The sequence below is a fragment of the Trichoplusia ni genome, chromosome 2 (genome assembly GCF_003590095.1).
Source record: "Trichoplusia ni isolate ovarian cell line Hi5 chromosome 2, tn1, whole genome shotgun sequence".
NCBI classification, from domain to species: Eukaryota; Metazoa; Arthropoda; class Insecta; order Lepidoptera; family Noctuidae; genus Trichoplusia; species Trichoplusia ni.
Window position 1 is genome coordinate 11,052,400 of NC_039479.1, and position 16,380 is coordinate 11,068,779.

At 34.7% G+C, this 16,380-nt stretch overlaps 1 protein-coding gene across 1 annotated transcript; it reads right to left on the reverse strand.

Annotated features, from left to right (window-relative positions):
- Positions 1–1,628: 1,628 nt before the first annotated feature.
- LOC113507081 (membrane-associated progesterone receptor component 2-like) lies at positions 1,629–16,185 on the reverse strand. The gene is made up of 3 exons (XM_026889937.1): positions 15,565–16,185; positions 15,114–15,263; positions 1,629–5,329 (listed from the first exon to the last, which is right to left on the reverse strand). The coding sequence occupies exons 1-3, from the start codon at positions 15,872–15,874 to the stop codon at positions 5,205–5,207; spliced, it is 585 nt and encodes a 194-aa protein (XP_026745738.1). The 5' UTR covers positions 15,875–16,185; the 3' UTR covers positions 1,629–5,204.
- Positions 16,186–16,380: the final 195 nt, after the last annotated feature.

The following is a 16,380-nucleotide window of genomic DNA, read 5'->3' on the forward strand; positions in this document are numbered from 1 at the left end:
TGGTATACAAGTATTCTATGTTCAACTCTCTACAGCTTTCGAGCCGGAAATGAAGAGCGCACTAAAACAAGACCTGAAAATGTATCTCATTTAGCTTTCTCGGTTTGTTATTGATATTGTTCGATCTTCGTTTTTTTTATTACGTTGTATACATAGGTCCTTGCTTGCTTATTATTGTCATTCTGTACGAAACTTAGATGGACCTGTTTAATGACTTGTAAAAGAACGACGATTTTGGTTTGTCTCTAAGCTGTTGGTAACTCACCGTCCTCCTTTGGAGTCAATGTGAAAACGAGTCTGCAGTTTACATGTCCAACATTATTAATTATTATTGATAATAATAGGTATCCTTATACTACCACAATTGCTTTAAGATACTGATTGTATTGGACAGTAAATAACTTCACTGCTGATAAGCGCAACAGGTTAACGACTTTAGCGTTTGGCGACAATGATGGTTAGGTCCAATGTTAGACTTAGACGTTCGACAGTCTGGTGTTACTCGATTGTACGCATAGCCGCAGTACACGTGTACGCTATGCTAGTACGCCTTATTGAAAAAAGAACAAGGAACAGAAATTATTTATTATAACGATACGTAGATTATACCTCGTAGCATAGTATATTTACTGCATCGTGTAAAAAAGCTTGGCGCGAAACATATAGTTGAGCCGCGTCCTCTTTCGCGGGTACCGCAGACTAAAAATATTTGTCTCATGCCGCGAGACGGCAAACTGCCTGTATGCACAACCATGAAGTGGATAATCAAGGAATCCAAGAAATGCTCTTTTAGGTCGACTGTAGGAAATGCAAACAGAGCAAGGTTGCGTGATAATCTGATGTATCGTACCCTAGTCAATGTACAAGGTGCATCGACAACTAATGTAGGTACCGATAATATAATGGCTAGAGAAATGTTCCCCAACGCCATTTCCTGATAAGAAATGTGCACCACACGAGGAATCCGGAGGCTACGGAATTGAAACAGCCCTTACAGAATATACTAGCCAACATATGTCCAGCTATATATAACCGCATTCACCAACAATAAGCATCCGAAAACACGCTACTATTACTATATCCTAACAACTACATACTGCATATTGAACATACACACACACTACAATTTTTATTTTTTTTTTTTTTAAAGTACACACACTAAAAGTATTAATAACTTAAGTAACAAGAAAAAATAAAACGAATGAGCTAATACAACAAATCTAATATAATTCAAAAATGTAAATAACAAATAAAATATTAAATATTACAGCAGGTTTCCGCTTATCCAATGTTCAGGCAAGCTGTCACTGCGCTACCCCATTTATGCACATACAAGGTATTAAGTAAAATCTTTTGACTCAGTACACGATCAACAGTGGGCGAAATTGGGGACTGTTTATTGTATTTAGTGTTATTTGAGTGTATGCAATGTAGGGATAATGTAGTAATGCCAAAATCAAGCTAAGCACTTAAAATCAGGACAAGCATTCGTGAATCGAATCTGATTGAACCCGCGACACATCCCATTGTATTTAATCGATTGAAAACCATTTGAATCGAGTTACGCAAATACAAAGGCTCGTAACTGCAATTATGACGGTGTGGTAGCATAAATAAAACATATGAAGTTATGTAAAACGCTTTAATTAAATTCATGTGACAAAGTTAAATTAAACTTTTTTTAGGTTTTTTTAGTTAATAACATCTTGAAGAGCTGTACATCCACATACTTCACATTTACTTTAAAAAGATATAGGGAACTATTCCATCGACACAAAGATTTATATTACTCACAAAATCTATTGTGTTTACAATATCACTTCCTCGTTATAATATAACTCTGACATTTATATATTTTTATATTCTTACAAATTATTAATTTAAAGACGACGGATTGTTCATTTCTTGAAATGACACCCAATCTTAAAATAAGGCCTATAGATGCGGAAGTTACCAAGGTGTTGCTAACACCGTTCAAGGGGCATGTGGAACAGGTGAGCAGTCTTCAGGGAGATCATAAGTATGCCAATGTTGATAGCAACATGCCTCTGTCATCACTTAGGCCTAAAGGCAGTACATAATTTAAACTAAGACTGTTTATAAACCGTGTATTTGTTTTTAGTCCAAACCGATAGCCGCGAAGCGGATGAGCCTAAAACTAAATTGATTCGGATAGATGGCACCACTAATAATAGTTTTCAAGTTATATCGTTATAATTTTGGACTATCCCGCCTGTACATATCTTTATTAAAATTTCAAATTCATTTACAGGTAAATACATTAATTTAATGGGTAGTAAATACGATTTATTTAGTACAAAAATATAGCATTATTTGCAGGTTTATAAGCAGTCCCTCGGGCCCCGGGATCTAATTCAATAGAGGACGAATTTTACATCTGTTAGCTACTAAACGTCAAAAAATGTCGTTGCTTTGACGAATTAGTAAATTCGGGGCCCTGTACACACGTTCTTTATTTTCATACGTCCTAAACCAATGTCGAATTATAATCACAAAAAGCTCTGTTAAGCCTTATAAAAGCTTTCCAGATTTAAGTAGCATATATTTAGGTCAAAAAGTTCGGTTTGCTTTTGGGTAATCCGTTCGATATTATGAAATCATTCAAGATATCAGCTAGGTATCTTTATTTAGATCTATGTTATGCTATGGCATAGTATTTTCACTATTTTATATAACGGTATAATATAATTTAATTTCTGTTGTTTATACGAGAAGATATCAAACGAATTATCCAAAAACTTCGTGAACTTTCTGATCAATAGTATAGCGTTTATGTTTAAAACGAAACTCTGTTAAAAATACTTTGGAACATATTGTTATTTTGCTTTAGTACTGAAAATTGCTGTTACCACAGTAGCGCGTGCCTTTCATAATTTATTTAGTTATAATTGACAAAGTACTTATGCCGTTAATATAGAACTAGAGACATCGAAATGTGAGAACAAAAAAGCTTGTTAATACATTGATTCAGTGTCAGGCAAAGCAAAATAAGCCTTATTTTAAGTGTCCCAAAGTACTTTTTATACAAAGACATAACAATAATTATCATAACCCCCTCCACTAAAATTCATACATCAGATGATCTTAAAAAAACTAAACAAAACGTTAAAAAACAATAAACAAGTACGATTACGACAAAATAATTTACAAGCGATAAAGATATTTAAGGCAAACCATATAATTTGTACTTTCGCAAAATAGTTTGCAAAATGTGTTAACGTAACTGACTAACAGAAGATGTATGCTAACAGCTTATACACAAAATGATTTTGCCTAAAATACCGGCTCGCGCAGCCAGAGGAACCCGAACACAAACACACACACAAATTTACCACAAATTAGTTTTCCTTTAATTAGATCCTTAATTACATATATTATGCACATTTTATATTTTTGTATTTTTTTCTTCGCTTGCAACACATTTACATATAATTTATAAGTACCGAAAGCAGGTGGGGTCCAGTTGTGATCGGAGTCGTCGTTATCATCGTCGGCAGGTATATGACACTAGCAACCACTAACTAAGGCAGCAGGCTAAAATTAATCAGACAAGTTATGACTCTTTCTACTGTTTCAAACTTAATGATTGCTAGATTGTCATATTGTGCATACTTGCACGGTTAAAACAAGTCATATAATAAAAAGTAATTCAAGAAGGATAAAATAGGTAGGTGGACATCATAACATAGTCCACCTCGATTTAACATGAATGTTGTTTAACATCGCGATAACAACAGCTTATCAATACAAACGATAGGACAGCCCAGCGAGGTGCTAACTTACATATCTCGTAAAACTTACTTCGACGTTCGATCGACAATATGTTGTAACAATTAATTTATCAACTTTTAAATAAACTCATCGAAGCCGCTCGCAGCTCGCGGCTATAATATTAATTTAAATACTAATGGCATACCGCGCACGCGCAGGGTTATCAACATCTGTTGGCACAAAATAAAACAATTTGCTGACCAAATAATGTTGGGAATGTGCAATAAATGATTAGATTTCCTTTACATCATTCGTTTAAATAATATGCCATCACTCAGTCTTTCAATTCTTGAAACTGTAAATATATAATAATATATTCAAAAATCTGCAATAAGCAACAGTTATAAGTGAAAATGATACAATAGATTTCATATATACAGTAAAACCACTGACTCACTCTCCAAGGCTTGCTGTGTTGTTTGGACACTAAAGCTATGCGTTTTAATTACTCAACTTATTTATGGACTAAAACCAGCACACACCAGCGACAGTTTATGGTTCCTAAAAGTACGGAATTCCCACAGAAGTTACTTCGAGCATTTGAATTTATACTTTATTGCAATAATACAAGTACAAAATACTTTCTTTGTTATTTTTCGGCCCAGCCGTTCTGTGGTTAGCACTGGCAATAAATTTAGTTACATTTATTTACTCAGTTACATACATTTTGAACAGGATAAAATTTGGTCGGGATCTTTCATATTTCTTATCGAGTCGAAGTCATTACCGCGTTTACACTACACCCCTTCACACGTACCCTGGAACCGAGTTATACAACGACATTTACGAGATATTTCAGAATATCTTACTGTTTCAAACATTTGTCATCGAATAACCGGTATGGAAACTGTGTTAAAAGGGTCAACACTCGCATCAGAGAGCTTTACTCTCGCTCCCTAGCGACCCCGAATGAGATCAATATACCAAATAAGTATTCTCTGCCGATGTCAAGAATTAAAACGCATGGCTTCAACGTCCGTGAGCAGGATTTAAACTGTTTGACAGCCATGAAGAAGTTCAGCTATTGTACAAATGTAGGTACAACAGTTGGGCACGATTTTGAACCTTGTGTAGAGGCAAATAAGTTATTAAATATGGTTGAACTTAAATTCTATACGTTCAGTTTCACCAAGAATTCCTTAAACTTCATTTACCAGTTGAAAGCCCGTTATAAGCTGTATTTCAAGAATCTGATTTTAAGTGGCTAAACTTTACTCATAATTGATTATTGTACCCTGTAACAACGGTGAACGGATAATTTATAAGCTGTGTTACTGAAGGATTTCTAATTCGAAAACCAAAAGCTCATTGGCCATGTCTATTATAGTTAGGTTTACATCAGCACTCACTTCAAAATAGTTTCCTAAACCTGATCAAGTGGTCAAACAGTTTAAAGCCTTGTGTCCATTGTCTTATAGTTCCTTTTTCTCTTCGACGGGCGTCGGCGTCGAGGTGTCAGTCTCCTCCGGTTCCTCATCGGAATAGTTTATAGGCTCCTCGCCTGGCTTCAGCAACCGCCCCACCAGGTCGTACTTCTCTGGAAATGGGAGAAAATGCAATTAATTTTATGCATTATGTTTTGAGGATTATCCTTAGAGAAGTGTTTTGGAGGAGGCCTCTACAAAAAGAAACTCATTCAGGTGCTTAAATGATGAACCTAATGATGGGTAGAAAATAATATATAATTTATAGCATTTAAGAAATACTTAAGACTTTTCTGACAAAATTCCGGAACAGCATCCGGATCGGATTTAGTAACGTACTGCAAGTTTTACCAAGGTTTTACAGTAACAATATGGACAATTATAATATGCCGCACTACAATAGGGCAGTCTCTTTTTCACATCCGCTGTGTAGCAGACCCTCTGATATTTACGTCAAGAGACATCAAACTGGAATGTAATTTATGTCAGAAAGTCAAGTCGCAAGTACTGCATTACCCTCGGCAGATGTGTGTCAATCGATTATATGATTCGTAAGTTTAAAAAGTTTTTAAGTTCCAGTTCCGCTCGAGTCAAGTGGTGGTTAGCAACAAGACTTGGACTCGTTAATTTTATTGCTATAAAAAGTTGAGGACAGCTTTTTATCGATATGTGTTGATGGTCTGATTTCATTTTGACCCAATTTTAAACCGAATTCATATAGGAGGAGTGTCTTAATTCTTGGGTTTTATTATATGCTTGTTACTTAAGATCTTCGGACTGTATAAACCGATTTCGTTGAATTTTTTTTTAAACACGAAATGGCTGCCAATCGGTCCTATTTTCTCAAGTTCGACTCACTAGTTTTTAATTGTAGTGGGTTTTAAGTTTTTGTGTCCTTTAAAAAGTTATGTGTAAACAGTTTTGCAAACATATTAGAAGAAACACTTCATAAGTAGCTACTACTTTATTGCATTACAGACATATTTAATACGGATTTGTAGGTTTCATTGACTCGTAGTTTACTGGTTGATTCATTATATACGTGATTGATTGTTAATGATAACTACTAAAGATTAAGATTGAATAGCAATCGCAAGGTCACAGTTACAAACCAATAGTTATTTTAAGGAAGTGAGAATAAGAAAGACGAAAGTAAACAGTTCTGTGACAAGCGTTAGTTAAAAATAATACTTGTACATAGTTTCATTCTATTTCTAGTATAATCGATATTGATACTTTCAGTTAATGCACGAAGTCAAATCTTTTATTCAGGCTTTACATTATTGAGGATGGGGTTGATGTGTTTTCGTCACGAATGTGCTAGGAAATAGAATGAGGAAATGAAGTCTTGTTATGTTCCTTCGTGGCCGTAATCGAAAAAAAAAAAAAGATTTTTCTTTAAATGACTTTTTTTTATTTATTATGATTTTAATGATGAAATGCGTAATTATCTAATATTTAAGTGCACTAGAAACAGACCTACCTACTAAAATTGCACATAAAAGTTCATAAAAATTGGTCAAGCCGTTTTTGAGAACTATGGAAACTTGTGGCCACGAGTTTTACAAAAAGATAATAGACGGAAATAAAAAGAATGGGGACCAATTTTAAACAAAACTACCTTTACATGTAATAACAGTAAGCAATTACGCATATGTACAAAACGTACGAAATTAATTGAATATTTTTTAAGTGTTCATTTATTACGAGTTGACTGCAGAGGGGTGCGGCATTGCGCTCTCACCGCTTAGACATTATTATTTAGAAATATTTCATAGGGCGACACACTGTATTAGTTTTTATTACCGACGATCTATAAGTAGATGACAGAATAAAATATCCAATATACTTGCATACAAGTTTGAAGGAGAGGGTGAATAACAATTCGTTACAGACTTACGAAATCCCCAATCTTTATACCGACTTTCGTGGTGGAAATAAAACTTCGAAGGACAGTTTTTAGTACCGGTTGTCTTTAATTAGTGAACCACGCCTGTTACTGTCAGTCAACCTTTTTTGGACATAAACCATTATGTACGCACGTTAAGCTTACACACCTATACAAATCGGCGCTAGTAATTTGTTCTGAAACGGTCATCCATTAGCGAATTGTAGACGGAATTTCAGCATCTTTATTTCAACAGTCATAAGGTTAATTTTCGTAATTCATTGTAACTGAGTAACTAAACATTCGCCGTACATTTAAGTTTCCAGTGTCATTAAACAAAGCAGTTCTGTTGTATGTGTAAATCTTTGTTTGGAACGAGTGCGCGTCATTAGCGCGGTTATATGGGGCAGTTTAGACCGCAATAGCGGTACTCTCAGCTGAGGTTTACTCTGCATCCTATAGTTACTGTTAGAGATTAGAAGATGGGTCGCTGACTTCGGCGTAACGTAATTATGGAACTAATTTACATTGTAGAATAGTAAATGGCTATCGCGTTGCATTTTAAGAAAGATCGATGATGACTGGTCTTTTTTTCTGGTCTGTTGGTCTAGTGGTTAGTGACCCTGACTGCTATACCGGAGGTCGTGGGTTCGATTCCCGCCCAGGACAAATGTTGTGTGATGAGCATGATCATTTGTTCTGGTGTCTGGGTGTAATTTATCTATAATATGTATGTATTTAGAAATATTTAAGTAAGTTTATCAGTTGTCTGGTTACCATAACACAAGCTCTGCTTAGCTTGGGATCAGATAACCGTGTGTGAGTTGTCCCAGGATATATTATATTATTATATTATTATATTATTATTATATTATTTTATATACGACTCCCTCACTCAGGAACTTAATCCTCATGTCGCGGGGAGTTTCACATGCACATAGATACCAAGAGTCAAAACAAGCTTTCGTGGATTATAAAAATGCTTGTCCGACGTGATCGAATCCGCGACACGTCGCGCATTATGGGTTTAGCGCGGTGATCTCAACCAGTAGGTTATCCTTGCAATCTGCAGAATGTGAAGTTTTAGAACACATTTTCTACAAATATTACGATAGTTATGATTCATTCTTTGAGATGTAGAGAGTAGAAGGAGATAGCATAACTAGATAAGTGATATATTTAAAGCTAATATGCTCAGGCAAGCTATTGTCAACATTTTAATAACGTAGCCTAATTCTATTGATTTCGATAGACAAAAAACCTTGTGAATATTCATGATGCATTGTATACTACATAAATACCGATTCCGTTCGGTCTCAATACTTGAACAGTTACGAACTTACGTCTAAAGCAATATAAACGAACAGACGGCAACATCGACTCAACTATTACTCAATATTCTAACAAACATATTGTTTTCAGTGCAACGCTTAGTATTGGGAAAGTGTTTCTAAAACTAGACATTGTTCTTCGATGTTTATCGTTCGATGGTTGTTATTTAATACTAGTTTTGCCACCCAGCGGTTAAAATTCTAAATCGGTATTGATCCCACAGGAACATAAAATAAGAATACTATTCGATGTGTTCCAGGTTAAAAGTTTAACCTAACCGTGTACCAAATTTCGTCCAAATCTGTTCAGTGGTTTTTGAGTTAGAGTTACAAACATACATACAATTTTTCACGTTAACGTTAGCAGAATATTTTTTGAAATCATACGTAAGTATACGAATCCCAGAACTGGACTCCAATCAATCAACTCAACCTATTGTAACCCACAACTGGGCATTTATGACTGTACTAGATAATAGTGGACTTGAAGTTCGTCAAATATATCGAATGTTAATCAGCCTTTCAAAATCCAGGGTTAAGAGCTACATAACCCTGGTCATAAAAGGCAAATTGAATAATTTAACACTTCTTTAAAGACATCTTCTCGAAATGCATGTATTACAATGTCATAACTTCATAAGGCAACATTTTATTTATTAAAGGCTAAGTATAAAATGTATTGACACAATGACGTTGATACACATGATAATAATTACGCAACGCAATCGGGCACACTTGTCATTTGTATATTGTTCATCAGGTTATCGTATGAGATAACGTTCGCATAACAATATGACAATGGCACGTTAAATCATACAATCGGGGAAAGATTACATAAATTACGATATTAATTATGGAGAAAGGATGCAAGAGTAACTAAGGAGGAACATTCTCGACCAACGCCGAAAATTAACGTTGTTGGATGAAGCTTAAATTGTAATGACATTTCGTTTCGACTGTCGAAAGGCGCCGAACAGGCGTCACATATCTAAGAACGCTGCTAAGATGAATCTGACGATAAGTCAATTATATAAGTCAGTTTTAGGTTCAAGAGGTAATAAATGATACATATAAGATAATGAGCGAACAAAAATAACCTTTCTTTGCTAGTCGGGTAAAAAGTACTCAAGAATCATTAAAAAAAGTGTTAAATCCCAAATCTGCAACAAGACAGTCGACTATTTGGACAAGAGCCCAATGTGTTGCTAAATACATGGAAAGAAGCAACAAAAATTTTCCTTTCAATTATTTTTTACAGACATTAGCAAAACATGGTATGAGTGACCGAGATGGGAGTTCAACAGACTGTTATGTGACCAACAAATTACACGCGTATAAATAGCTTTTTGTTGTTGTTTTTTATGCGAACATACGCCTAACACGTGTGTCCTTATCTGTACTTGACACGAAAATGTTTGTTTATCTTTTTTATCCTTCAGCATAGTATGTAAACAAATCAATGCTTTTTCGTGTTGATATTGAAATATTTTGTTTCTCCATCATTTTTGCATTTATTTTCTTCGTATTGAAATTCATAGGTAATATTAACAGTTCTATTTTCTTTTGTACGTTTGAACTGAAATATCTGAATGTTGTTTTCCTGGGATGGTGTAGCTAAACTTTTAAAAACAACCAGATGACCTACTCCAAATGGAAATCAATGCGACAGTTTTGATATGACGGGGCAGCATTATGGGATATTCTACTTATTATAATGATAGAGAGATTGATACCAGCTGCTATTAGCCAAGCCAAGGAACACAACAACAACTTACAGAAGATGAAAGCGATCTCCGAAGACGAATAACTGGCAAAATCATTCTCGGAACAATTTATACAAGTTCTAGAACTTACTGCTACTATGCAAGAAGATTACACAAAGTTTTATCCCCCCATATCAGTTGTGTCAACATCGTTGATGACTAACCAGCGACCTACAGACTACAGATGCAAATCAAACGTTATATCTGTCCTATCTGCTATCTGTGTTACGCTCAAGCGATAAGCTGGGATGTTGGAACTTGGAGCAGTTTACTTTTTTATCCGATGACCCGGTGACATGTGATAACGTTTATGAATAATGCAGTTGATTCACGTATGTTTAAATGTTTTTTGAAGAATCATATGGATTTCGGAGAGAAGTTTAAAGGAGTATTTGTACAAAATCTTTAGGCTAAGGCTGATGCATTTGTTTAATACCGTTTCAATAACAAGGCAATAAACGAAAAGACACTGGACAAGCTGGGAACAACTGGCAAAATATTGGCAAACAATCTACATGTTTGTAAGTGCAATACTTGAGTATCTAAGTACAATGCAACCAATCATAATAAAATAAGAGAGGGCCGACCGACGAGAGAGGCGGGTTATAAGTTCGCCGTGGCTGTCTACTGCATCATAGCTTCGAAACGGATTGAGCAATTTCATTTAGTCTGTTAAAAATCGGTAGAGACATTTAAAACTTGCGGGGGGAAGACATTTTACTGTAGAGGGTTTTAATTTTACACCAATTTCAATAGGCCAAACCATAATTCACAATAAAAGCTTCTAGTTTGAAAGAGGACAAATGTGAATTATCAGTCCTAAGCTAATCCATGAATTAGGAATGTTATATCCCTGATAGCGTGATGAAATCCAATCGGTTTATATTTAGACTTTAGGGTGCGCTGGCACCGATAACACTGCAACTATCAAATGTTTCGATAACACACGGTATTATTGTTATTTCGTGATAAAAACACGACTTCTCGTTGAATATATAATCCGAAAAATGTTTATAAATATTCGTATCAGTATATTTGATTTTAATGTGACTCTCAGTTCGGCTCTGGTTAAGTTATGTTGGAAAATGAGAACTGTATCCAAAATGAATCATTCAGTATAGATTGTGAACTAGATAGCCATATCTTTTAATTCCCTCCAGGTGGGCCAATTGTATCGTATTAATTGTACAAATTATTGTAATGCATCGATATTATTTACTTCTTTGTAAATCTATGTTTTTGCCACATGTGTCTCACCGCATTACAAGGCAGAGAATACAACTTCATTCTTGCATTACTTCTTCTTGCCAGATTTTACTGTTCCTGCAGTCAAACCCAGTTTTAAAGATTTCAAAACGATTTTTCTGCTGATGCTACTCATGCTCGTTATTGCGTAACTCCAGTAAGTTAGGATCTAAAATAAAACCAACGAAAAATGCCGAAACACTTAGGCTCGGTGTGTCCCAGGGGAAACGATTACCTATCTTTTCACAACGAAATTAATCAGAAAAGCAAGAGGAGTAGGAAAAAATATATTCCTCTTTCCTCTATTGCAAGCGGGCTACAACACAGCTTTCAGAGAATAAGTGATGCGGCCATGCCTCGACCACGGTTTGGACATTTGAATGACATCGACACCTATAGCAATATACCATTATTTCATATCGTTATTATGTCTACGTATATGAGATAGGAGTTTGTTACCATAACATACATCGGAGATAAAACAGTATTTAAATAATCATCTATCGATACAGAGGGATATAAATATTGTACGTAGAGCTGATCTTTAGCCTCATTCGTGTTACTACGCGTGAATATTAATGAAGTATATGTATTTAATTTTATTTATGTATAGATATTCTGATACTCCCTTGTACTGAAGATTTGACGATGATGTTTGACGTTTGATCCCTTCAAATATCAATTGAGTTTAACTCACAAATGGAGCTTTACAGTGCGCTAAAAAGTGCATTGGTGGGTAACTTGATAGAGCTATTAAACGAGATATTTACTTGAAATACTCTATTTAAATTCGGGAATTTGGGTAACTTTGCACCATTGCAACTTATAAGGTAGATAAAAAACATGTTTTGAAGTGTAATTGATAAGAAATGTCTAAAAATAGGTATTATTTACAAAAACTGTTCCTTCGGAAATGAGGGGTCATTCTAGTTTTAGATTGTGAATGGAAATTGACAATTTATCATACAATGAATAAAAACATGCAGTTATTTACCTCAGTACATCAGTAGCAATACACCCCGTATTTACTGTATTTATCGGTAAAGTAGTACAAGTACCCACCTACCTAATTTCTATGGTACAATTTGACATAAAAGAAAAGAGAAAAACTGGACTCCGAGAACTGATGACGTATTGTTTTGTATCTCTAACCTTGACTACCACGCGCCGGCGGGTTTTTTTGTCAAGATTGAAACGGGAACGACAAGGGCGTCGTATGACATACATGTGGGATGATGCTATAAATTACATGTGACAAACAATTTCTGCAACATGCGTAACAATCGTATTTATAAGGTTTAGTTTTGTTTGCTTACTTTGAGTGCGTTCCGTACTGGTGAAATAAGGGGAATTACTCTAAATTAAAGTTGGAATCTGTGTATTTGTATGCAAGAATTTCTGGTTACTAAGAGAATGTAGATGAGATCTGATGAAATCCAGCTAAGAACAATAAATCGCATTGATTGTACACATACGTTAATATTATTGCAATAACGTTTCTTATGTTTGGTTATCTTCGTATTACACGCAATACTGCTTATTTATCTTTGGAGGAAACTAATATAGGTTTCCAATTTCGTATTCAAGATTGTTGTTTGGCGGGAGATAGGGAGAGACATGACTCAAGTATATTTAGGGTTTCAGGTAGAACATGATTTTTAAAATAAATTTTCAGGAATGATTGAATGGAGGAAGCTCGTAATAACCTCCGCTCCTATCAACGAAGGTTTACAACAGGCGAGTATCTCGCCTGCCTGATATTCAGCCTGGGAACTGAGCTTCCTATATGGGGATAAGACTCGGCAACAGCACAGGATTTTGAGACATGGAGGAAACAGACAAGGAAAGCTGACGCCAGATGGTTTGAACAAGCTATGGAGAAGACGAATAGAGTGGAATCCACAGGACATTGCAGGCATAATATATGTCATACTCGTCGGAATGCAGCGTAATATTATTCAAAGTAATTTATCAGTGGAGAACATTCATGTATATTCATTAAGGATTTTAAGAACTTAATAGAACTGTTTACATCGATTGCACACATAGATCGAGATCGAGATATTTCCGCGTTAAAGTTTGCCAGCGTAAGATTTTTATAAACTGTAAATTAGCATGGAAATAGCAATATTTGAAATAAATTATTAAAGCTAGAGACGTATTGTTCTTAGACACTAGATTATAACATAATATGTAGGTATGTGGGAACTATATAAATGCTCAAGGCATTAAAATTTTTATTAGACATAGACAGTAGGTAAGCAACTTCAAAGGAGTATGATGTAAAGTAGTTCGTTACTTCGCTTTTTAAATTATATGTTTTTTGTTTGGTTTTTTTTTAAGCTTGTTTAACCGGATTTTTTTGAAGGATACTTGAAGGAGAAGGATAAATGTGTTCTAAAATCACGCGACGTATAATTAAGCTTATCGCTTTAAAATATTTAGATTTGTATATGCACGTATACATTTTTAATACTATTTTACAAATTCTTATGAAAATAATATTATAATAATATACGTAAACAAGGTATGAGAAACAGTATATTACGATTCAATTGATTGCTCTTAGATAAAGCAGGTAGGTATTTTACATTTCAAGATACAGTTTACTGAACATGGCTAGCATATTAACATACTTTTAACAAAAAAAGTTAGCCAAGTGCGAGTCGGACTAACGTTCGAACGGTTCCGTAATAAAAGATTTCAAAGTAATTACAAATTAGCAAATATGTATTTCGTATTTTTATTTATATTTGTGTTTTGTTTCGAGTAGGGAACCCGAAAAACAACAGATATATAGTAGTTGAAAAACAAGAGTATAAATTCCACTGAAAAACAATGTATTTCTAGTTTCTACTGTAACACAAGCGTTAGATCATGGCCACACTTCTAAGGCTTTCTTTAACCAACAATGTAATTTACAGCTCAGTATTTTTCCTTGTAACGAAACAATTGTAAAAAGTCTGCAGATATATCATTAAAAATAATTATATGAGCGCAAGGAATATATTAGATATATTAATTTATAATTATACCTTTTTGCTCAACTTTAATTTATAATTACACCTTTTTGCTCAAGTATAACAAAGACATATTTATTTTAGTTGGTACATCTTGGACACACAGATAAACTAAATATAAGTTTTACATTTTTAAACCTAAAAACAGGTTTCATACAGTATTTCTTTAGTCATACAATATGTAATGGTATAACCAGAAGTCCATGTTTGTATCAAAAAATATACATGATATGTAATGCTTTTGTTTGTCTGCAGTTATTCCAAATCAGAAGATTTTGATTCTTATTAATCTGATTACAGGACTGATATTGTTTTATCTATTGCAGTGAAATAATTTCTTATAGAGGGTTTCAAAATAAATGGATTTCACTATCATGATAGAGAGATATGAAGGGATTTAAATAGGATATTACATTTCTTATATATTATTACTTAAACCCAAAGGCTAGCAAGTCAAAAATTTTTAGCTTGAATTTTTACTGCTGATTTAAAAATGGGAACTTAACTATGAATTTATAAATAGTAATAGTATGTTTGTATAAATTAGTGCCTTATACTTTCGCTAGTACTTCATTATTAAAAATCATATCCGAGCTTTAAGACTGATCATTGCTTGCATGATGTTCATAAAATAATGCTGTATTTCTTACCTCTGAACTGTGCCTCCCACTCCTTAACAGACTCCATCTGCATTGAGTTGAGGTCACTAAGGTCATCATACTCCTTGTCTGATGACGTCACTGAGAAGGTCGCTAGACCTCTGGATGCATCCTTTCCTCCAAATGCTGCATATGGTCCACCTAAAATGATGCAACAGTTATTGTGTGTGGTATGTAAACAAAAAATATTATAATATATCTTCAGCAAGTAGTTTTTACTATGTTTTACCTACAAAACAAAAACTGGTCTAAGGAAGATGGATGGATAGGAAGACATCTACAACTTCATAAAAATCCTATATAAATTCGGGCTAATCATATTGTCTTGTAAATTTATAATTCAAAAGGTTACTCAAGGTGCACAGTCTGCATGTTGAATGGATAATTAATGAGTCATGGTAATGTCAACTCTATTTATAAACAGCGGCGCGAATGCACTCACCGGGCCCGTAGAAGCGGCGCCCTCGCGTCACGTCGAATATCCAGCCGTTGACCGCTACCAGCACTCTCTTGCCAGCCTGCTGCCCATCATACTGGCGCAGTTCTGCCACTGTCATGTCCTTCCGGAGCTTTGGCAAGTCGACCGCCGGCGCCTCGACAGGAACCTTTATGAACTTCGTGTATATTTTGTACAACAACACAGCGACAATTACCGCAGTTATAATCAAATTTACTGAATAATCTTCAAAGAAACTAGAACCCGCGTCTGGACTGTCGGTCTCTGGTAAATTAACTTCAGGTGATGATGCCATTTTTAAATGTCCACAATATTTTCGCGTCGCCTCGAATAAAAGAGTTAAGTGTATAAATTTGTTAGACTATTACCATTCGAAAATGTAAAATACTAAAATCACTGACGTCAGCGTTCAGACAACGGCGAGGCGACAACTTAAGTGTTGTCATAGTAAATTTAAGTGTTAATTAGAAATAAAAACATGCCCATAAAAATTATTGATGGCTTTAGAAATGAACAAGATAAGGATCAAAGTAAAACAGTTTTTATAAGTCGAATGCGGTACAGGAATTGAAAAACTATGTCACTACAAAAGCCATAGAATAAGACAAACTTCTTTGACATCCAAAATCTAGTAGCAAAAACTGGAAAATAGTAACAACACAGATCAGTCAATGTCAAAGTGACACCTTTTGTATCGACCAACGAAAAAGATATTTCCAGTATTCCACAAAATCCTGAAAGAGATCTTTTTGTCAAATAGCGTACACTTAATCACTCAAGCATTCGCTTTCTTTCGCACTA